The sequence below is a fragment of the Schistocerca gregaria genome, chromosome 8 (assembly GCF_023897955.1).
Source record: "Schistocerca gregaria isolate iqSchGreg1 chromosome 8, iqSchGreg1.2, whole genome shotgun sequence".
In the NCBI taxonomy this organism is placed as follows: domain Eukaryota; kingdom Metazoa; phylum Arthropoda; class Insecta; order Orthoptera; family Acrididae; genus Schistocerca; species Schistocerca gregaria.
The window spans coordinates 125,096,925-125,121,493 of NC_064927.1; the positions used below are offsets into that span (position 1 = coordinate 125,096,925).

The following is a 24,569-nucleotide window of genomic DNA, read 5'->3' on the forward strand; positions in this document are numbered from 1 at the left end:
ATTGCGTGGGCCCCGAAAGGAGACCACCACGATGGGTTCTCAGTGGAGCTGACTGGACACTTTATAGCCAGTTGGCCCAATTCGAACACTGTGTTACTGTTGAGGTGTGGGTGGATCATATTACCGAAACGGTCCACCACGCCGCTGCAGCATCCATTCCACAGTCCATGGGCCCCCGGAAGAGGCCACCTGTGCCTTGGTGGAGTGCCGACTGCCGCTCTGCCATCAGGACCAGGCATGCGGCTCTGCGTAGGTTCAAGTCTCGGCCGACTGCTGAGAATCTTGCAGTATTTCGGGTGGTGAGGGCAAGGTGTCGCCGCATTATTCGTGAGAGCAAGAAGAGGTCATGGCAACAGTTCCTGAACACCATTAATCGTTCCACCAAAAGTTCCATTGTGTGGGAGACCATCAGGAGAATTTCTGGCAGGGGAGGGAGGTGTCCAATAGCTTCTGTACTGAATAACGGCACTCTCCACACGGATCCGCGAGACATTGCCCAGACTATGGCAGCGTATTTTGCCACAGTTACTGCAACAACCAGTCAGGATCCAGATTTCCAGCGTCATAGGGCTGTTGCTGAGAGATGTAGTCTGAACTTCCAGTCCACATCTCATGAAGTTTACAACTGCCCATTTTCTATGTGGGAGCTGGATTCTGCATTGTCTGGAGCTCGTGACACCTCCCCTGGTCACGACAGGGTCCATTACAGTATGCTATGGCACCTCACAATGCGCAACAAAGAAATCCTCCTCGCACTTTTTAATGGAATTTGGGCGTCGGGTCACTTTCCTGACGCGTGGCGTGAGGCAGTTTTAATCCCTGCCTCAATAGTTGCATCGGGAAGACCTTGGAGCGGATGGTCAACCGCCGCCTTGTCTCGATGTTAGAATCCCGGCAACTCCTTAGTCGCTTTCAGTGTGGGTTCAGGAAGTTTCGTTCCACCTTCGATAACCTGGCCCTACTGGAGGCGGCTATACAACAAGCTTTCCTACGCCGTCATCACCTTCTAGGTGTATTTTTTGACATTGAGAAGGCCTACGATACCACTTGGAGGCGTCTCATCCTGGATCAACTTCACGAATGAGGTTTTCGGGGTTGTCTTCCTCTTTTTATTCAGTCTTTCCTCTCGCCACAATATTGTAGATACCGAATTGGTGACGTCCTGTCTGATCGCTTTGAGCAGGAGAACGGTGTCCCTCAGGGTAGCGTTTTAAGTGTGACTCTCTTTGCCATCGCTATTAATAGCATTACGTCCATAGTGAAAAGTCCTGTCCAGTGTTCTTTGTTTGTGGATGATTTCTCTTTGTTTTGCTCTTCTTCAAGCCTTGCAACGACAACTCGTCAGTTGCAACTTACGATTAGACGTTTGGATGACTGGGCGAGAAGTCTGTATGTGTTCTTTTTAACCATTCTCGTTCGATTTTACCCTTTCCTGAGTTGCGGATGAGGGACACTATTCTCACTTTTAAAGACACGGTGAGGTTTCTGGGGCTCATTTTTGACTCGAAGCTCACATGGTTACCTCATCTTAAAGACCTGGAACGGCTGTCGCTTAAGGCTTTAAGTATTTTAAAATGTCTTAGCCACAGTACATGGGGAGCTGACAGGACTTGTCTGCTCCAGTTTTACAGGGCGTTTGTGCGATCTCGGCTCGATTATGGGTGCACGGTGTATGGGTCTGCGAGGCCTTCTTACTTGAAGATGTTGGATGTTGTGCACCATGAAGGGCTTCGGTTGGCCACTGGGGCATTCCAAACTAGCCCCATACCAAGCCTCTGTGCAGAGGCTGGTGAACCGCCACTTCCTATGCGGCGACGGCTGCTTACGGTGCACCAGGCGTATAAAACTTTGTCCACACCATACACCCCTGCATACCCTGCCATTGCTCAGCCTCCTCTGGCACAGTTATTTCATAACCGGCAACGTGTGACGCAGCCCTATGGGATTCACGCACAGGATTGCCTCGCTGCGATGTCTATGGCTGGTCTTCGTGTTTTGCGTCACGGTTGGAGCAGATCCCCCCCTTGGCTCCTCCGGAGACCCAAACTTATTTTAGATTTGACTAATTTTAAGAAAGATCGCACACCAGATTTTACATTCCAATGTCTGTTTTTTAACATTTTAGATGTGCATCACGGTTTCACTGTCGTGTACACTGATGGCTCCAAACAGGAGAATTTCCTTGGCTGTTCTGTAGTGTTCCCTGATCAAGTTACCCAGATTCGCCTCCCTGCTGAATATACCGTTTTCGCAGCAGAGCTCGACGCGATCCTGAAGGCACTGGAGCAGATGAATCGTTTTCGGGGCGATCGATTTCTTCTCTGCTCCGATTCTCTTAGTGCCTTACAATCACTGCAGAACCTCTATCCGACTGAGGCAATGGTCCAGCTGATACATGACCAACTGTACTTGCTCCAACGGCGGGGTACAAAACTATCCTTCTTCTGGGTGCCTGGTCATGTTGGCATCTGGGGCAATGAACAGGCCGATCGGGCTGCCAAGGAGGCCTGCAGAGAGCAGGGTGTGGTCCAGTGTCCTATTCCCTTGCAGTCAGTCATCGCTGCACTCCACAGGAAGTGCATGGAGTTGTGGGAGGATGACTGGCTGGCGGTGACGGCCAATAAACTGCGGTTGATAAAGTCAACCACTTGGCCGTGGCGTTCCTCCTGCCGGTTGCTCAGGCAGGAGGAGGTGGCCCTCACATGTCTTCAGATAGGGCACTGTCCTCTCACACATAGCTTTTTATTACGACAGGAGGATCCACCGTTTTGTGATGCTTGTGGTGTGCACATCTCTGTCCGGCACATTTTAACAGACTGCATTTTATACCGTGATGCACAGGCAGAAGCACAAGTTGCTTCGGATCTGCCTTCTGTTTTAGCTAATGATGAGACGTGTGTGTCTAGGGTTTTTAAGTTTTGTGATGTGTCTGGACTCTGGCCTAAAATTTTAGGCTGGAGGTTTTAGTGTATTGCAGAGTGGCTGACTCCTCCCCTTTTTTCCTTGCGGTCAGCCAGCCACTTCCATCTGCTACATTGTTTTAGCTTCTTCTATCATTTTCTTCCTGTGTTGTCCATGTTTTACTGCTGACGCTCTGCGTCATCCCACACTTTAGTGTGGGTGAGCATGTTTTTCGACGATTATTACCCATGTTTTCTGTTCCGTTTTATATTCCTGTTCTGGGATTTTTCTTGACACCCGTCTCACTAAGTTACTGAATGGGCACTGAAGACCTTGCTGTCGTGCGCCCAAAACCCCTCTACTACTACTACTACTACTACTACTACTACTACTACACCCAAATGCGAGGAATGTTATCTACAGCTGTCTGTTTCAAGAGAGAAGCTCCCTTCATGCGTGTCTGTCTGCATTCAAAGTTTCATACACAGGCACTTAAAAAAAGTACAAAATAGACATGAAATAAAAGCAAACAAAGGTATTTCTACATAAAGTCCTTTCTCTTACTTTAAAATTGGCAACACCTGACTCTGTTATGGTTCCTCATACTACCACCCATTCACCAAATTGCTCCTTTCCTATAATGGTAACACTCGGCACAACTACATCGTGCTTAACCATCTGCTTTCCTGTATATTGGCTAGTCCTGTAAACAAGCATACTGACTGCACTGAGCTGTTAATCATCTTGCAGTATTCCAGAAATTTTACATGGGACATGAAGAAACAACATACCAATAGTTGTTTGTGCAAACTGCTCGTGTGTATTGCGTTGCTGCTAAATCCAGAAAAGGCCCATGAATCTGTTGATGGATGTCTTACTGCTCTCCTGTTTGTACATTATGCTTGTTATTGCTTTCTTTCTCCACTATGTGCATCACTTGTAAATCGTATCCAGTGCATGGATAATATTCCTTGTATTTGTGTATTGTATGCTAAATGACAACAGCTATTATCTTCACAACCATTACATCCAATCCTTACAATGGATAATATTAGAATATGTTAGCTTTGCTGTTTTTAGTGTCATGGTATTTACAACATGTATACATATATGTAATAATAATAATACAGGGCATTCAAAAGTGTTTATCTAGATTTTAAGTGATCTCAACTCTGAAATTAACATCAACACAGACACCATATTTGACACATGCCTACATACAATCATAAAGTTTTCAGTCATTTAATACATTCAATTTCAGTATAACTGGCAATGTGTAAAACATCCAAACTGTACTCTGTACTACACCATACATTTTGTTGCTTGACATTTTTAAAGATTTGCATTCAAAAAATTTGTGCCTGTCTGGTACAGATGTTACATACACCTTGGTCTTAACGTATCCCCAAAGGAAGAAATTCAGTAGGGTAATGTAGCTGTGGGATTGGGCCATCCCTTATGATCCATTGATTTTGAAATTCTTCATTGAAAGAGTCCCAACTACATGTTGTTCACTGAGACAGTACTCCATCTAGTTGAAACATTACATTGGGCTGCTTCATCTGGAACTGGGGTATAGCATAATTCTGATATGTATCTAAGTACGCAGTACCAATAACATGGAAGAAGAATGGACTGATGACTTTGTCATACATTAGCACACACCAGACACTGATCTTCCAGGTATCCCTTGTGTACTTCCTCACAGTCTTTCCGTTGCCGCAAATACAAATGTTACATCCATTTACAACACTACTTAAATGAAATATTGATTCATTTGAAAATGCTATTTGCTGTAAAAAAATCTTCAATCCCTTTGATATAGAATAACATATTATTTGCAAGGCATCAGCTTTTGCAAAATCTGGAGTTTTTTTTTTAAATATTCTTTTTTTTTTTTTTTTTTTTTTTTTTTGTACAGTTGCGACTGTTTCTGTGATCTTCACTGCTTAAAGCTGAAGGCCTGTGTGTGTCTCTCTTTTGGATTATGACTTCGTCAACACATTTCGTATGTTTTTGACAGTGTCTGCTGTGGATGAAGGTTGCCTGCTGCTTCTAAAATATTTGCATCTATGCCTTAACCAATCTGACATCTGGTGATAGTTTTCCCTAAGTTGTGCTGAACCTTTGTTGTACCATGATTGGAGATATTGGGGCTCCTAGCAACAGTTTCAGGAATCATGGAAGCTTAATGAGTTTGTCAACACACGAGAAACAGGATAGCATAGGTCCTAGGCATAAGTAAATAGCAATATCTGTTAGAATCAGGGTAAACGTTCTGGGATACCTTGTATAGTTTTTGAATTTTTTAGCAGTCCTTTTCTTAATCCAATTTGCCATTTAGCAACCAAAATTTGAGTTTTTATTGTCTGTAACACTCTCAATATGACTACACAAATGCATGCAGAAGCACACAGCTCTTATTTTAAGATTATCTGTAGTCTGTTAATCTTAAATGGTGAAGAGCCATGTATGTAGCAGAGGTGTCTTACAGGTTGGCTCCTCCACAGGTTGTTTCCCCCCCCCCCCCTCCCCCCTCCCACTATGTAAGCCTTGCATTATCTTTTCCGACAATTTATGTGGTTATTTCTGCTAAAGCCACCGTAGATGTCAATGACTAAATATCTAGTTATTTCTTGTGGCTGAGCTTTGTATTGTTCTTGATACATTTTGTAGGAAGTATATTCATGACTTCTTCGAGTCTCAAAACAACTTCAGGTACAGTTGAACAAGGAGTTTGAATCATGATGTAACTCCTTCCCCCCCCCCCCCCCCCCCCCCCCCCCACACACACACACACACACACATATCCTAAGCACTGTCAGAAGTGAAAGATTTGTTAGGTTCAGAAAAAAAATTCTCAGACCAACTGGTAATTCAGCCCTGGACTTTTACATTTGTAGTCTAATATGGGCTTAAGCAATCGCAAACCACATTTCTTGTAAAATGATATCAGAAGGGAAATTCACTTGATTTACTTATTTCTTGTTCCGTGGATTGTCTTGCATGATACATCAGGAAAATATGTGGAACAGTCATTTGCCATTCACAGCACAAATTAATTTGTAAATATGGCTACATGCTGAATAATTATAAATAAGTTAAAAAAAAACCTGCAGATGTGTGTTGGTGATTTCTGTCCACCCCCTTTTACACGTTACAATAAAAGAAATTATTCTATGGAATAGAAGGAGTTGTCAAGGAGAAACTTTTGAGATTTGTTTTAAAATTTTGCTTTGCTTTTTGGTAGACCTTTTGTAGCCCTGGGTAAGTGATTCGAAATTTTAGTTGCAGCATTGTGCATCCCTTTCTGTGCTAAAGACAACATTAATGTGGAATAATGAATGTCATTTGCCATCTGGTATTGTAATTATGTACATAATTGTTTCTTTTCAACCACAGTGGGTCAATTACAACAAATTTCTTGAGGAAATAAGTATACTGTGAAACAGTAGTCAGAATACCCAACTCCTTAAATGTCTATGAGAAGATCTGTGAGCGAAGTGGCGCAGTGGTTAGCAAACTGGACTTGAATTGGTTATCACACTGTACCCACATTTGGGAGGACGTGATGGTTCAAACCCGCATCCGGCCATCCTGATTTCCCTAAGTGGCTTCAGGGAAATACTGGAATGGTTTCTTGGAAAGGCCATGGCCGACTGACTTCCTTCCCTTCCGATAAACTCACTGCCCCCCCCCCCGCCCTAAATCAACCATCAGTGAGCAACAACAACGATTAAGGGAAATGTGTCGGAGAGAAACTTTGCATCCTCTTTTACTCACAACAAGTAGCTTCCTCACTGAGTCTGAGTCATGTGTGCTGCTTCCTCAAACCTATCCCACTTTTCCCCTCGACAAAGGAACTAACATTTTTCAAACGTGGGAATAGTTTTTCCCCTCTCTTTTAAGTTCACATGTTGGCAGTACTGTAATTTCTCGTCATCAAAGTAAGTCCCAGTTATTTTTGCAGCAATTTTTTTCAGGTACCACCCGCCCTGTATAAAATACATTCATGATAGTATTTTGAGATATGCACTTAACTACCTATGCCTCTCTGATGACATCTCATTAGCAATGATATGGTAGGTTCTGCCTGGTAAGAAGCCGATGTGTGTGTGTTCCGGCGTTACGCAAGCATCTGTTTTATTTAGTAAGCAATAATATGTAACTGCAGCACTATCTACATTCTTCGTATTGCATGAACAGATTGGCAGGCAGTCACTGGTTAATGAGTCAATGCTAATTTGCACAGAAAAGTTGATTGGATTTTAACAAAATTTAATTGGATATGATAAGCACATATTGTTCATTTTATGCAATAAATCAGCTTCACTGAAGAAGTAAGTAGACTTGTACTACACACTTTATCAGAAACAAGAATGACTTGAATCCCTCAAAACAACCTACACATTGGAAACTGCATTATTTTACTTCGTTGGTCATTCCCATAAAGGATACACTTGTGAGAATAGTAATATGTGAAAGAAGAAATTTATATTTTGCATTATGATAGTAGACACTGTAAGCTGTCCATGTATGTTACCTCAGTATCAGTTCAGCTTGTTATTTCTTTCCAAATTACAAAGTGTGCACCTAAGTGAATTTAAGTTATGATATTTGGAAAACTTCTATTTTAAATATTAATTGTATATGAACATTCATGATAAGTATTCATGTAGGCAGTGCACACTGTTAAAATGAAATTTTTCTTCTTAAGCTGCAAATCAGAGATGCCATTGTATGAGATACATTCTCCACCTATTGCGGGGGGAGAAGGGAGGGTGGACCAGTAAACATATCATTGTTGGTTGAAATACTGTAACTTTTGCAAAACTGAAATATAATTGTAAAATAATGATGACCATGGAATGTTTATATCATTTGGTGTTTTGCGTGCAAGCTCTACTACATCCTTGTATCTAGATCACTTAAATTTTTGGGAACTGTTGATTGATATTTTACTCACACAACATACATTTACGTATACACAATCACTGTTTTCTCTGGCCCAGTTAAATTTTTGGCATACATTGAGTGATATGTTATTTGTGGAACACAAATTTATTTATACATAACAGCAAATAATAAAATTACTATTCCTTCAAGTAGACCAATGTCCCCTTGTAATGCACCAGATAAATATTCGTTCTCCTTGCTTCCTTGTGACCATATTAAGCTAGCAAACTATGCTGCAAGAATTGACTCTTTTAATAACATATTTATGTTTGACAGTGACATCAGCAAGGCAGACTTTTCTGTGTGATTGATGCCTTAGAGGACTTTCAGAAAGGACAGTTTGTCTCATTTACTGTGTAGATAACATAATTGATAATTTTTTTGAAAATAATATGCTTTACTGCATTTTACTTGAGTTGCAGAATGTGACTTTAGAGAAACAGGGTTCTGTTTCAATTTGTATGTAGATAAAATGGTTGAGGTTACTGTTAGATGCATCTTGCTTTGTGATATCTTATTATTAAAATTTTTGTTGTTAATATAGCCTCCTGTACTTTAAATTGCTCATGAAGAAATTATTGTTAATTTCATTTGTAGGTTGATCAGTCAGAAAAGGAAGCAAAACTTTGGCGTCGATTGCTGTCTGTCCCTTTGGCAGGGACAGATAAATCTTATAGAGAGTTTTTTGAATGGGCAAATTCACATAACGTTCCAATAGATTTTGATGTGTCTGAGGTAGAATCAGAGATGCACCGACTGGAAAAATTCGAGAAACAGCTGGTACGTTCCTCTTTTTACAATAACATGGCATTCTCTATATTATTGTTGTTGTTGTATTGTTTGCAGTAGTAACAGTAATACTATTACTCACTATACTTGACACTGTAATGGAAGAAGGGGTCTAAATGATCCTTGTCATACTTTTTTCTTCAATGTCAAATCCATTTTTTTAAAATTTGTTGGTGAAGTCACAGAATTTTTTCAAGTTTTATTTTTCCTTGTTATTATGAGGTGTTAAGTTTTAAAAGTCTATATATTTTACTTAAAAATTTCATTTGAAAAACTTAGAACAGCAGAAATGGTCGATTTGACACTTCTGTAATTTCTCTTTTGAATGTATTTATATAATCTACCGTAACAATTAAGCAACAACAATCGGTAATCATTATATTGTGTCATTCAGGTAAAATTCTTTGTCTGTGAAAGACACTCTTAGACATGTCAGCATGGACATGCTTCTGAAGATATGTTTCAACAATGAACTGGTATTTGACTTCAATGATGAAGTTACGGAGTTTTTACCAGAGACAAAGATGAAGACATTGTGAACGAGGAGGAGTCAGATGCTGATCTCAGTCAACACTTTCCTCTTCCTTCACCGTAGACTCAGTGTGATCATCTCTACCGAGATGGTTGCTAGGGATTGAACTGAATGGGAGATGGCCTTCTCGAAGGTCGTCAGTGAACATTCTGAAAGAGATAGGAAGTCCTGTCTACTCATGTCTGCCAGTGAGTAGACTACTCTCATCAGTGCTTTCTGTCTTATTTGTGATGAAGAATGGCTACATCTCATGAGGAAATGTATAGCACCAAATGCTAAAAAATTACTACAAAAATGATGACTGGAGCGTGCCACTTGATGAACTGTAAATGTTGCTGGCCGTTGTACACACTCAGGATGTCATTTTTATAAAAGGTTTGTTTGTGGATGATCTTTGTTTGTATTCTTGGAGGCCTACTTTTATCAAAGATGTTATGCCAATGGACAGATTTCAGGAGCTTCTCAGGTTTCTCCATTTTAATGAAAAATCAATGCAAGCTGAATGACTTTCAGCCAACAATTTTACCCTTGTATTTGAAATTTGGGGAAAGTTCATATTAGACCATATTCATTCTCACTGTGCTGGAGAAAATATAACCGCAGAAAAGCAAGTATTATGAAGCAAAACAAAATGCAGGTTCATTTAATTCATGCCAAACAAAGGCAAAAAATATGGTCTCAAAATGTGTTGCTGTCCATGTAGCAACAAAATATATATGTAATGCATTTCTGTACCTCAAAAAAGAGGACACACAGAGAGAGGAGCAGTCATTTGAAGAATACATTGTTCTATATCTCAAGGAGCCATTTTCAAATCAAGGAAGAAACATGATGACAGACAACAACTTCTCATCTCTTCGAACTTGCCAAGAAGCCCAAAGAAAATAAAACTGGATTAGTTGGTACAATGAGTGATCTATCATGAAATCTCTTAAGAGGTAAAGAAGGCAAATACTGAAATCCTATGTAAAACTGACAGCACCAACTGCACCATGACTAAATATATTGTAAGGAAATTCAGAAGAACGCGAAATCCTGAAGATGGGCTAAAATTTACAGACGCGCGAAATTTGGCACGTACTTCGATGCGAGATGCCTTTAATAGGTTCCACAACGAAACATTGTCTCGAAATTTGGTAGAAAATCCGAAGAAATTCTGGTCGTATGTAAAGTACACAAGCGGCAAGACGCAGTCAATACCTTCGCTGCGCAGTGCCAATGGTACTGTTATCGACGACTGTGCCGCTAAAGCGGAGTTATTGAACGCAGTTTTCCGAAATTCCTTCACCAGGGAAGACGAATGGAATATTCCAGAATTTGAAACACGAACATCTGCTAGCATGAGTTTCTTAGAAGTAGATACCTTAGGGGTTGCGAAGCAACTCAAATCGCTTGATACGGGCAAGTCTTCAGGTCCAGATTGTATACCGATTAGGTTCCTTTCAGATTACGCTGATACTATAGCTCCCTACTTAGCACTCATATACAACCGCTCGCTCACCGATAGATCTGTACCTACAGATTGGAAAATTGCGCAGGTCGCACCAGTGTTCAAGAAGGGTAGTAGGAGTAATCCATTTAACTACAGACCTATATCATTGACGTCGGTTTGCAGTAGGGTTTTGGAGCATATACTGTATTCAAACATTATGAATCACCTCGAAGGGAACGATCTATTGACACGTAATCAGCATGGCTTCAGAAAACATCGCTCTTGTGCAACGCAGCTAGCTCTTTATTCGCACGAAGTAATGGCCGCTATCGACGGGGGATCTCAAGTTGATTCCGTATTTCTAGATTTCCGGAAAGCTTTTGACACCGTTCCTCACAAGCGACTTCTAATCAAGCTGCGGAGCTATGGGGTATCGTCTCAGTTGTGCGACTGGATTCGTGATTTCCTGTCAGGAAGGTCGCAGTTCGTAGTAATAGACGGCAAATCATCGAGTAAAACTGAAGTGATATCAGGTGTTCCCCAGGGAAGCGTCCTGGGACCTCTACTGTTCCTGATCTATATAAATGACCTGAGTGACAATCTGAGCAGTTCTCTTAGACTGTTCGCAGATGATGCTGTAATTTACCGTCTAGTAAGGTCATCCGAAGACCAGTATCAGCTGCAAAGCGATTTAGAAAAGATTGCTGTATGGTGTGTCAGGTGGCAGTTGATGCTAAATAACGAAAAGTGTGAGATGATCCACATGAGTTCCAAAAGAACTTCGTTGGAATTCGATTACTCGATAAATAGTACAATTCTCAAGGCTGTCAATTCAACTAAGTACCTGGGTGTTAAAATTACGAACAACTTCAGTTGGAAGGACCACATAGATAATATTGTCGGGAAGGCGAGCCAAAGGTTGCGTTTCATTGGCAGGACACTTAGAAGATGCAACAAGTCCACTAAAGAGACAGCTTACACTACACTCGTTCGTCCTCTGTTAGAATATTGCTGCGCGGTGTGGGATCCTTACCAGGTGGGATTGACGGAGGACATCGAGAGGGTGCAAAGAAGGGCAGCTCGTTTTGTATTATCGCGTTATAGAGGAGAGAGTGTGGCAGATATGAAACACGAGTTGGGATGGAAGTCATTACAGCATAGACGTTTTTCGTCGCGGCGAGAGCTTTTTACGAAATTTCAGTCACCAACTTTCTCTTCCGAATGCGAAAATATTTTGTTGAGCCCAACCTACATAGGTAGGAATGATCATCAAAATAAAATAAGAGAAATCAGAGCTCGAACAGAAAGGTTTAGGTGTTCGTTTTTCCCGCTCGCTGTTCGGGAGTGAATAGTAGAGAGATAGTATGATTGTGGTTCGATGAACCCTCTGCCAAGCACTTAAATGTGAATTGCAGAGTAGTCATGTAGATGTAATAATGTAGATGTAAGAAGAAAAATCCTACTCTTCTGTGTGCACTGCATGCTGAAGTAGCTGTAAGCGAAGAAGGAAAGAAGAAACTTAATACTATTACAATCTACAATGCAATAAAGTTCGGATGGTTGATCAAATGACCCATAAATTTACTACATATTGGACATGGCAGCAGTAAATGCATGAGTCATCTGTGAGCAAGGAAATGGAAAGGAAGAAGTTCAAAATTCACCAATGAACTCAAGGAAATGAAAAAGCATGAAGAAGAGTAGATGAAAAATGAGGTTATGGGACCAGAATCATCTAGAAAGTTGAAGTTCCAAATCAGCCTCTGCAAAGGCAACTAGACCAGCAACACTGAGCTTTGTGCAGAAAATGTGCACATAAAGCAGAAATCACCCATGCTAAGTGCATCTAGCAGATTCGAGTGACTTGATTAAAGAGTACAACAAAGACACATGTGAAATATGCATGAGTATAATATTTGGACTATACATACAAATTTTTGTAGTTTTACAAATAGATAATATATGAAAATCTACATCTTATGAAATTTGTTAGCATAAGCAGTGCTAAACAATTAAGATTTGCTAAAAGAAATAATTAATGTATTACTTATCATGTTAAGCGGTTGTTGTTATAACTTGCAGAAAGGTGGGGATTCAAAAACACAAAATAAGTTACTTGTTTACTTTAAATATGAAAGTGTTTCATGTGGACTCAAAATGACCCCTTTCTGCCATTTTAGAAATCTTAGAAACTCCATCATTCTAGTAGTAAGGCATAAGCCAGTGATGGTTCCTTTGAAAGAGTGTGACTGATATTTGCTTCCCCAAAAGGAGCTTATGCTTTGTCTCTCATGACCTTGTTCTTGATGGGACATTAAACCTAAATCTTCCTTCCATCATCCCTTCTCTGTGTTGTATTTTTTTAAATATAGTTTTAATTAATATTGTATATCCCCTGGTAATAAAGTCCAACTTGTGTACTATGTTCCAATGTCAACTTTGGGACAGAAACAGATATTTTGATGTGAATTATATATATATATTCCAAGACTTACCAAGCGGGAAAGCGCCGGCAGACAGGCACATGAACAAAACACACAAACACACACACAGAATTGCTAGCTTTCACAACCGATGGTTGCTTCTTCAGGAAGGAGAGGGAAAGACGAAAGGATGTGGGTTTTAAGGGCGAGGGTAAGGAGTCATTCCAATCCCGGGAGCGGAAACACTTCCCTTGGGGGAAAAAAAGGACAGATGTACACTCGCACACACACACACAGACACATATCCATCCGCACATACACAGACACAAGCAGACATATTTAAAGGCAAACAGTAAGGGGATCTGGAGACAACATAACTACCCAACCTTTGCACCCATTGTTGTTCACCAACCTAAGTTCAGCACATGATCAACATAGCTCATCTCAAACCAACACTTTTTCGACTTTTTTCACACCTTTTTCTCTCCCTATATAAATCTCTCTTTACTTTCACTTTAACCTCATATTACCCTTTCCACCTACCAATACCATGTCAACCTCACAACATCCCTACAACGACCCCATTAAATTTTATTTACATTCCCTCCGCAAACATGCCTTCACCCTAGCCAGATTACGCTCCCATATTTTATTTACTCAGGCTTGTCTGACATTTGGCATTACTCCCAAAGGCCTCACACTTAAAGTTCCCATCTCTGGCTGCAATCCTTCTTTCCATCAGTCCTTATACCAGTTCCAAACAGCACAATCCATAGCCCTCACCCGCCTAATCCTTCACCTATACATCGACTCGGCCAATGAACACACCCGTCAACTCCTATCCCAAATCAAAGTCCTCAATCTTTCCTCTCCCACATCCACACCGGCTGTACATAGCATCCTCCTACAGGCCAACCGCAAATTAGAACAACATGCCACCCTCCACCTCAAAAAACTATCCAATCTCCTGGTTTCCCACCTCCGGAAAGGCAACTCACTCACCCTCCACAACCTTTCCAACAAACCTCAACCTCCTCTCATTGCACACAGACCCAGTCTCTCCCATCTACTCAATCTCCCACTTCCAGCTCCACTCCCCCCAACACCTCAAAATTCTAGTCAACACAATCTGGAACCACAACACCCCAATTCAGTAGTTAACCTTTCCTCCAAACCCCTCTCCCAATCCGAAACCTCTGTCCTATCCAAAGGCCTCACCTTCAGCCCCACTCCCAGGTTCAACCAAACTGCCCTTGTCAAGGATTTACTGTCCTACACTCGTAGTCTCTGCTGGAAATATCACTTTGCCACGAAGAAAAACAATCCTGATCCCACTCCTAATGATCCAACTCCCCAAGACACTATCCAAATTGAACCCTGCCTGCAACAGTTCCGTCCTCCATCACAGCGGGACCCACCTCCTCTTCCTCAAAATCACCCTCTCCAAACCTTCCAGGAATTTCTCACTTCCAGCCTTGCCTCTCAATCTTTCTTGAAAAACCTTAATCCTACTCCCAACATCACCACAGCCGAATCCCAGGCTATCCGTGATCTGAAAGCTGACCGATCCATCATCATTCTTCCGGCTGACAAGGGTTCCACGACTGTGGTACTTGATCGTCGGGAGTATGTGGCTGAGGGACTGCGTCAGCTTTCAGACAACTCTACATACAAAGTTTGCCGAAGTAATCCCATTCCTGATGTCCAGGCGGAGCTTCAAGGAATCCTCAGAACCTTAGGCCCCCTACAAAACCTTTCACCTGACTCCATCAAACTCCTCACCCCACCGTCACCTCGCACTCCTACCTTCTACCTACTTCCTAAAATTCACAAACCCAAACATCCTGGCCGCCCCATTGTAGCTGGTTACCAAGCCCCCACAGAACGTATCTCTGCCTACGTAGATCAACACCTTCAACCCATTACATGCAGTCTCCCATCCTTCATCAAAGACACCAACCACTTTCTCGAAAGCCTGGAATCCGTACCCAGTCTGTTACCCCCAGAAACCATCCTGGTAACCATTGATGCCACTTCCCTATACACAAATATCCCGCACGTCCAGGGCCTCGCTGCAATGGAGCACTTCCTTTCACGCCGATCACCTGCCACCCTACCTGAAACCTCTTTCCTCGTCACCTTAGCCAGCTTCATCCTGACCCACAACTTCTTCACTTTTGAAGGCCAGACATACCAACAATTAAAGGGAACAGCCATGGGTACCAGGATGGCCCCCTCGTATGCCAACCTATTTATGGGTCGCTTAGAGGAAGCCTTCTTGGTTACCCAAGCCTGCCAACCCAAAGTTTGGTACAGATTTATTGATGACATCTTCATGATCTGGACTCACAGTGAAGAACAACTCCAGAATTTCCTCTCCAACCTCAACTCCTTTGGTTCCATCAGATTCACCTGGTCCTACTCCAAATCCCATGCCACTTTCCTAGATGTTGACCTCCATCTGTCCAATGGCCAGCTGCACACATCCGTCCACATCAAAGCCACCAACAAGCAACAGTACCTCCATTATGACAGCTGCCACCCATTCCATATCAAACGGTCCCTTCCCTACAGCCTAGGCCTTCGTGGCAAACGAATCTGCTCCAGTCCTGAATCCCTCGACCATTACACCAACAACCTGAAAACAGCTTTCGCATCCCGCAACTACCCTCCCAACCTGGTACAGAAGCAGATAACCAGAGCCACTTCCTCATCCCCTCAAACCCAGAACCTCTCACAGAAGAACCCCAAAAGTGCCCCACTTGTAACAGAATACTTCCCGGGACTGGATCAGACCTTGAATGTGGCTCTCCAGCAGGGATACGACTTCCTAAAATCCTGCCCCGAAATGAGATCCATCCTTCATGAAATCCTCCCCACTCCACCAAGAGTGTCTTTCCGCCGTCCACCTAACCTTCGTAACCTCTTGGTTCATCCCTATGAAATCCCCAAACCACCTCCCCTACCCTCTGGCTCCTACCCTTGCAACCGCCCCCGGTGTAAAACCTGTCCTATGCACCCTCACACCACCACCTACTCCAGTCCTGTAACCCGGAAGGTGTACACGATCAAAGGGAGAGCCACATGTGAAAGCACCCACGTGATTTACCAACTGACCTGCCTGCACTGTGATGCTTTCTATGTGGGAATGACCAGCAACAAACTGTCCATTCGCATGAATGGACACAGGCAGACAGTGTTTGTTGGTAATGAGGATCACCCTGTGGCTAAACATGCCTTGATGCACGGCCAGCACATCTTGGCACAGTGTTACACCGTCCGAGTTATCTGGATACTTCCCACCAACACCAACCTATCCGAACTCCGGAGATGGGAACTCGCCCTTCAGTATATCCTCTCTTCTCGATATCCGCCAGGCCTCAACCTCCGCTAATTTCAAGTTGCCGCCGCTCATACCTCACCTGTCTTTCAACAACTTCTTTGCCTCTGTACTTCCGCCTCGACTGACATCTCTGCCCTTAACTCTTTGCCTTTAAATATGTCTGCTTGTGTCTGTGTATGTGCGGATGGATATGTGTGTGTGTGTGCGAGTGTACACCTGTCCTTTTTTTTCCCCTAAGGGAAGTCTTTCCGCTCCCGGGATTGGAATGACTCCTTACCCTCTCCCTTAAAACCCACATCCTTTCATTTTTCCCTCTCCTTCCCTCTTTCCTGACGAAGCAACTGCCAGTTGCGAAAGCTCGTAATTCTGTGTGTGTGTTTGTGTGTTTTGTTCATGTGCCTGTCTGCCGGCGCTTTCCCGCTTGGTAAGTCTTGGAATCTTTGTTTTTAATATATATATATATATATATATATATATATATATATATATATATATATATATATATATATATATATATATACTGTTGTAATGGTATCCTTTTTGCAGTTGGAACTGTTGTTTGCTGCGTAATGCTGTATAGTTATTAGTCAGAGTGCCAGTTGTAAAACATTTTCTCAAAAAGATAATACGCTAAGTTACAACTGATAATTTGAACATATCTCATATCACCAGCCCTGCCTGTAAAAGCATCCTTCTGTATGTTACACTGAAAAATGGGAATTGATACATCAGAAAACAATTTTTTCAATCTTTTTTTAAGCTTTTTGTTGGCATGTACATATCAGCTAGATTTATTTCCACACTTCAATTGTCTTCACTATTAACTCTCTCCTCTTCTTATTTCTCACATTTTGGCATGCATTCTGATACACATCGTGTTGAGAAAATCCATGAGAGAGAAACGAATTTTCTTCACTTCTTCTGTTGCATGTAAACCATCTGCCATGGGAACAGTTTTTATCATCAAATGGAAAATCACTCCCAACATCTAAATCAAATAAATAAAAAATTGAAGGTACAGTAATCGTAATTTTCATGCTACGTTTTGGATGTGGCATGACTTTCCTGAATAGACTATTTGTTTGTGCAGTGACTGTGTATGATTTTAGTCTCATTATGAATAGTACAACTTCTTCAATGACAACAACAATATGTTGTATTTTGTATTTAAGGGACTTGGTGGTACTATACTTGCATTGGTGATATTTCCTCATACAGCAGTTAGACCAGTACCATTACCTTCACTGACAAATCTGCAAGTCTTTTGCAGAATTTGCCACAATTTTGGTCATTGTCTGCATGTGACAGGCTGTCACATATTCTACCACCTTTCATTGTAGCATTGTGGCGAGTAATCCATTAGTTCAAGTACAATATGCAGTCTTTCAACAAAATCATTACAGTAGAAAATTAATGGTCCTTTTTTAAAATAAATGCAGTTACCAAAGTTCTGACATTCTGGCAGAAAGTAAATAATTTAGGAGGAAGGAAGGCCACTCACCAAACACTGGGGGCTTTGAGTTGTTGACAGGCACACAAAAAAGAATTAAATTTTTGTTAGTTTTCAAAACCCTTCAACAAGCAAGGGATGGACAGACGGACGGACACACACACACACACACACACACACACACACACACACACACACACACACACACTCTTACGTTGTGCCATCTGGACACAGAATGCCAGGTTTGCAGTTCGGCAGATGAGATGGGATGAGGGTTGCGGTGGTTAGAATGGGTAGAGGGAGAAGGAGGCGGTAAGCAGGAGGAGGGGTTGGGGATGGATAGCCAACAGCTCAGAAGGAGGCAGAAGTGTGTTGGATAGGAATGTGAGAGGGAAGCATGGCAGCCACACGAGCTACACATGGCACATGAGTACCGCAGCTTGTGACGTGAGGTGTATGATGATTAAGAAGAAGAAGAAGAAGAAGAAGAGATGGCATGGATTGGGAGAGGGGTGGTAACAGGACAGAGGAGGGGAAACTGTTAAGTGAAGACTGTGAGGACATTGAGGTAGTGGAAATTGGGGCCAGGAGAATTATGGGAGCAAAGGATGTGTTGGAGGGATAACTGCCATCCACATAGTTCAGAAAAACTGGTGCTGTAGAGAAGGATCCTGATGGCACAGGTTGAGAATCAACCATTTAACTAGAACATGCTGTGCTCAGCAATGTTTTATGCCACTGAAAGGTGAACTCTGTTCTTGGCCACAGTTTGGCAGTGCCCATTGATTCTGATGAACAGTTGGTGTTCATGCCCAATAAAATGCTGTGCAGAAGTCAGCAAAGTTTATATATAACATGGCTGCTTTCATAGGTGGCCTTGCCTCTGATGAGAATGGGTGAATTGGGCAGGTGTTGCACCTGGGTCTTCCACAGGGATAAAACCCCTGTGGCAAGTAGTTGGGAATTGAAGTTTCATAGGATGGTGTGTAGGTAGGGTGGGCACAGAATACCACTTTAGGAGGAATGGGAAGGGTCATGGGCAGGATGTCGCTCATTTCTGGGCTTGATAGATAACTAAAGTTTTTGGTAAGTCGTTCCATTCCATTGTGATAATGGATTGCAAGGGGAGTGGGCACTCTTTTGCAGTGATTCTTGGGAGGAAGAAAGGAGTGGGGATCGTGGACTAGGTTTTGAGAGCCTGTCTATGAAGTCCTTGAGCATACTGGCCAAGGGAAATCTTATTAGTGCAGATATACTGTTTGTGGATGTGCAGACAATATGGGAGTGACTTTTTGGTGGGAGGGTTGGCAGCTGCCAAAATGCAGGTGTTGTTGGTTGTTAGTGGGCTTAATGTTGACAGGGCTTTGGATGGAGCCATCAGAGAGGAGGTGCTCAACATCCAGGAAGGTGTCATGTTGGGTAGATTAGGACAGGTGAAGCGGCTGAGAGGGAAGGTGTGAAGGTTGAGGAGGAATGAGAATAGGGTGTCTTGGCCATGGGTCCAGATCATGAAGATATCATCATTGAATCTGAAACAGGTAAGGAGTTTGGGTTTTGGGGGGCTAGAATGGTTTCCTCTAGATGGCCTGTAAACAGGCTGGCATAGGAGGTTGCCATGTGCATTCCCTTGGCTGTTTATTTACCTTCCCCTCAAAGGAGAAGTAGTTGTGCATAAGTATATAATTAATAAGGTGTATAAGGAATGAGATATTGTGTTTGTAGTAGGAAGGATGTTGGGAGAAGTTGTGTTGCATTGTGGCAAGGCTATGGGCATGAGGAATGCTAGTGTATAGGCATATGGCATCAACAGTGCTGAGTAGGGATCCAGAAGGTAATGTGGTGGGGTGGTCAAGAGTCGGTGAAGGAAGTGGTTTGCACCTTTGATATGAGAGGCTAGGCTTTGGCCAGTTGTTTGCTTTTTTTGGTTGGTTGGTTGATTAGTTTTGTTGGAGATTCTTTCAGTGGGAGCACAGTAACCAACTACAGTGTGGAGAAACATTCTACACAATGCCTTACCACAAGGGTCACAGCTGTGTGGAGACCCAGGTGCAAGACCTGCCCAATTCACCCACCCAGCACATCCTACTGCAGTCCTGCCATAGGCTTATCCTATCCCATCAAAAGCAGGGCCTGTGAAAGCAGCAGTGCTACAGTTTCTGCACAGCATTTTATGTGGTCATGGCCGCCGACCAACTGTCCGGCTGAATAAATAATAACAAGCACACTGTGGCCAAAAACCAAATTTATCAACCAGAGGCACAACACACTGCTGAGCACAACATGCTTGAGTTGAATGGCTCTTCATAACATGCGCCATTTAGTCATTCTCACTAGCACCAGCTTTGACCCCACACTTACTACTGAGGAGTTTCCGCTCCTCTGTCAAGTCACTCCTGTCCCAACCCACACTCCCACACCACACCACACCTCACCAGCTTCAGTGCCTGTGTGTTACATGCATAGCCCGTGTACCTGCCATAGCATCCTCCTGCATTCCTATCCTTCACATTTGCTGCCTCCCTCCAAGCCAGTAACATTCTGACCGCAACCCCTCCACTTGCCTCCTGCTTTCCATTCCATTCCTGCTCTACCCATTCCAAACAGAACAATCCTCACCACAGTCCATCTGTCGAACTGCAGCACTGACAGTGTATGTCCATCTGGCAAAGTTTATGTATATATGAGAAGGAGAGAGAATGAGTGAGAGAGAGAGTGTGTGTGTCCTCTTGCTTGTCAAGGGTTTCTTCGAAAAGGTGGTTCATCTTTCATTCTTCTTTGTATGCCTGTCGACTGCTCAAAGCCTCTGCTGTTTGGTATTTGCTATTTTAAAATAACTATTTTCTCAGGGAATTTTCTGCATTGCAATAAGGAGAAAGAAAACTTTTGCTGCTTTTCAAACAGAATGGGTGTCAATGTAGAGAAACCAAGGCGACACAAACATTGATTTTCAGGAATTGGAGGAAATAGACTAATTAAACAGGAGATGTGTTGAAGAGGCACTGCAGAATAAGATGAGGGAGAAATCAATATTGGAATGCTTACAGTAGAAAACATTTAAAAACTTGAAGTTATATGAGGTAGGCCTAATTGAGATAAGTGCTAAGACAGAGAGAGAGAGAGAGAATAGTTTGTTATATCTGTAATTCTCTTAGTGGTAATTACTGCATTGCTGGCTTGTCTCTGTTCATAAAATTATTCTAAAATGTTCAATCAGTGGAAACTCCCATGTTGGAATATCGACAATATTAGGAAAAGGGTGGATTAAACAGTGGAAAATCCAGGATGGAGTAATGATAATATTATGATAATATATTGCTGAAAAGTACTGATTACTACCCATCATCAAGATAACCTCTTAGTTGCAGACAGGCCCAATGAAAAGACTATTAACACATTATAGCTTTTAGCTTTTGGTCAAAGCCTTCTTCAGCAAAGAAAACACACACACACACACACACACACACACACACACACCTACCTCCAGCAGCTCCAACTGGAATGCACAGTTCAAAACAATTGTAAGGAGTAAAATTATTGTTTGTAATTGTATCAACAGTTGTTGCAAATAGATAATGTTGAATTAAATTTTAAACCAAATAAGACAGTTTTACAGCAAGTGAAAGTATTTCTAAGCATGCACTGTCTAAGGTGCCCGTACACAGACACTGCATTTTTGAAGTCTGACTCTGTTACAACCCACCTACACCTCCCCCCTCCCATTCCCCCTCCCCCCTCTCACACACACACACACCCTTGCTTAAATTTGTGTGAAGAAAGTGTTGTGGAAAAGGTTAAGTTTTTTTTCCAATTGCTATCCTCTTTCAACTAAAATACCAAATCGTGCATTCATTGTGATTCAAGTCGTAGAAAGTTCTTAAACAACAAAGAGAGAGGTACAGTCTTCTAAAAGATTGGAGACCTTGAAATTGACTTGTAAGCATTCAGATTAATTTGGAATATGAATAAACATTTTATAAGGTTACCTATTGAGAGGGAATGATATAATAGAACAAGGGAATACCTCAAACCCTTGCTAACCTCATGTAATTTCTGATATCTCTCTCTTTCTTTCTCTTTCTGTGTCTTCCTCCTCTCTTCTTTTGAATATTTTACAATGAGTATTTTAATGCTGTTAATAACTAATGGTGTGCTTTGGCTGAACACCCATGCCAAGAAAACGTGTTAGTAAATGAATTTCTCCATGATCATGACCCGTGTGCTGTTTGTCCTTATGTGTGTATTAACACCAAGTGCAAAACACAGTGGATGAATGTAATTTCTACACCTCTAATTTTTTTATTGCCAGGAGTCATGTGAACTCGGGAAAAAGCCACAGCTATACCGAGACTATTGCCACCGTGAAGAACTGAAAAGTCGAGCACGGGCAACATGTATTTGGGAGCGTGCGGTTGCAGAAAGCTGTCTGGATCCTGAACTGTGGTTCGACTACTTGGAGTTTGCGTATCAGAGGGGCGGAGGGACAGCCTCAGAGGTGCTACCTCTGTGTGAGCGTGCAGTGCGAAATTGCCCATGGAGTGCCCAATTGTGGCAGTTTTACTTACGAGCAATGGAACGGTTTGAAAAGCCAAATAGTGATGTTACAGGTTGGTGATACTGCATTCAAGCTACTATGACAACATGTATAGTTCATTGGGTTCAAAAATTACATAAAATGCAGTATTTCGCAGAAATTCTTTTTTTCTCAGAGAACTGGAATTAGTAAAGCTCCTAGTCATCCACTGTGTATTTCAATTTTAAGTTTTATTTCTCTTCTTTTATCCAGGATTAATGGAACGAGCCTTGATAGCATGCTCAGATGCAGCTGACAGTTTACGAAGCATCTGGATTGGCTTTGCATCATACATGCTGCGCAGAGTGAAATGGTCTACGAAATCCAATTTGGATAGTGACAAAGGTGAACCTGAAGGTCTTGAGGAACTGAGAGCTACTTTCAATAAGGCCTGTGAGCATTTGGCACAATGTAAGTGTATGACATATTTGTAACTAAATTTGGCTGAAAAGAATAAAAAAGATATTTGCTATACAAATGCATTGCAAGGTAGTAAAGTGTCTGTGGAGTTGAACAGTTTTTTTATATTTTATTTTGGTCTTCAATTCTGATTGTTTAATAATGATTCCATTTTATGTTTTAACCACCCCATTTCATAGTACAATCATTTTTTTCCCATTTTATGAAAGTATATGTGTGTGTGATTTTTTCAGCCATTCCGATAATGAATTGTGATTACTGAAGTTGTGTTTGGATCAAGTTATAAATGAAATCTTATGAGGAATGAACACAGTGACATTATCATACTGATAGCTATTTCATTATGTACTTAAGACTTTATTGGACACAGCAAGCTACGTCTACATGTATATGGTGCAAGGCACTGCACAAAATTTCAGAAAAATGCGTGTAATCTGTGCATCTTCCTGTGAAAAAGTTCCAAGCAGGCCTCATTAAGCCTCACTTTATGCAACATGTTAGTGGTCTGGTTCTTGTTGAACTACCCATAGCATGCTGAATTTGTGACTGGATGGTGGGAGGGGGGGGGGGTGTAAAATAATTATCTGAGAAGCAAATGGTCGAACATGCACAGTTTCTTCAGGCCTGTTGTTTCTCAGTTTAAGTTTCTACATAACACAATGTAGAAAACAGTTACAAGGATTGACACTGTACCTGTGAATGACGGCATTTGTAACCCTGTGTGTAAGAGAGTGTGTACTTACATTAGAAAAAGATCATTCTATGGAGCCTACAGCTCCCATTGTCATACAAAGGCAAAAATTCTGTCTAAGAACCTTAAAAAATTCAGGTCCTACATAAAGTAGCTAAATAGGTCAAGAGGCTTCTGTGTCATGTTCCAGGCAGGAAAAGGAAAGCTGAAATTTTGTAATTCCACAGTTAAAGAAATATTGGTGATGGTTCATGCAGATGTACCATAATTCGACAGCCACACAAACTGCCATATGGAGGGCATAGAAATTGATGTCCTTGTTGTTGAGATATCGAAGAGTTGAAAACAAGTAAGTTACCAGGTCCGCATGGAATCCCAATTCAGATTTACCAAGGGTACTCTTCGGTACTGGTCCCTTACTTAGCTTGTATTTATTGCAAATTTCTTACTCAGATCAGTAGAAAAAAGTGCAGGGGAAGAGAACAGGCCCACAAAATTATAGATCGATATTCATAACATTATTTTTTGCAGAATTCTTGAGCATATTCTAAAGTTAGAATGTAATGATTTTCCTTGAGACAGAAAAGCTTGTATCCACAAAGCAGCACATGTTTAGAAAGAAGTGCTTGTGTGAAACTCAGCTAACCCTTTTTTCACACAGTATCCTCCAAACCATGGATGAAGGGCAACAAGGAGATTTCATATTCGTAGATTTTTGAAAAGCATTTGACACAATGGCATTTGCAGTCTGTTAACACGATGTGAGCATACAGAATAGTTTCTCACATATGTCAGTGGCTTGAAGACTTTTTAAGTAATAGAACTCAGTGTGTTGTCCTGGACAGTGAGTGTTTGTTGGAGACAAGGGTATCATTAGTTCAGGAAAGTGTAGCTCATCAATAAATAAGATTGTGTATAGAACACATGCGCAGGTATTTGGGATCTCCATTAGGTCAGATTACCAATAGATTTGATCAACATGCAGTACTAAAATGCTCTATGAACTCCTTGGAGGGAGTGCGATGTTCTTTTCATGAAATGCTATTGAAAAGGTATAAGGAA

General features: G+C 41.8%; 1 protein-coding gene across 1 annotated transcript in view; it reads left to right on the plus strand.

Annotated features, from left to right (window-relative positions):
• LOC126284348 (squamous cell carcinoma antigen recognized by T-cells 3) overlaps window positions 1-24,569 on the plus strand; it is a 79,590-nt gene that overhangs the window by 18,488 nt on the left and 36,533 nt on the right. The window contains exons 5-7 of the mRNA XM_049983203.1: window positions 8,455-8,637; window positions 22,133-22,430; window positions 22,610-22,807. Coding sequence (XP_049839160.1) covers window positions 8,455-8,637; window positions 22,133-22,430; window positions 22,610-22,807 — 679 coding nt within the window. The remainder of the gene's footprint in view (window positions 1-8,454; window positions 8,638-22,132; window positions 22,431-22,609; window positions 22,808-24,569) is intronic.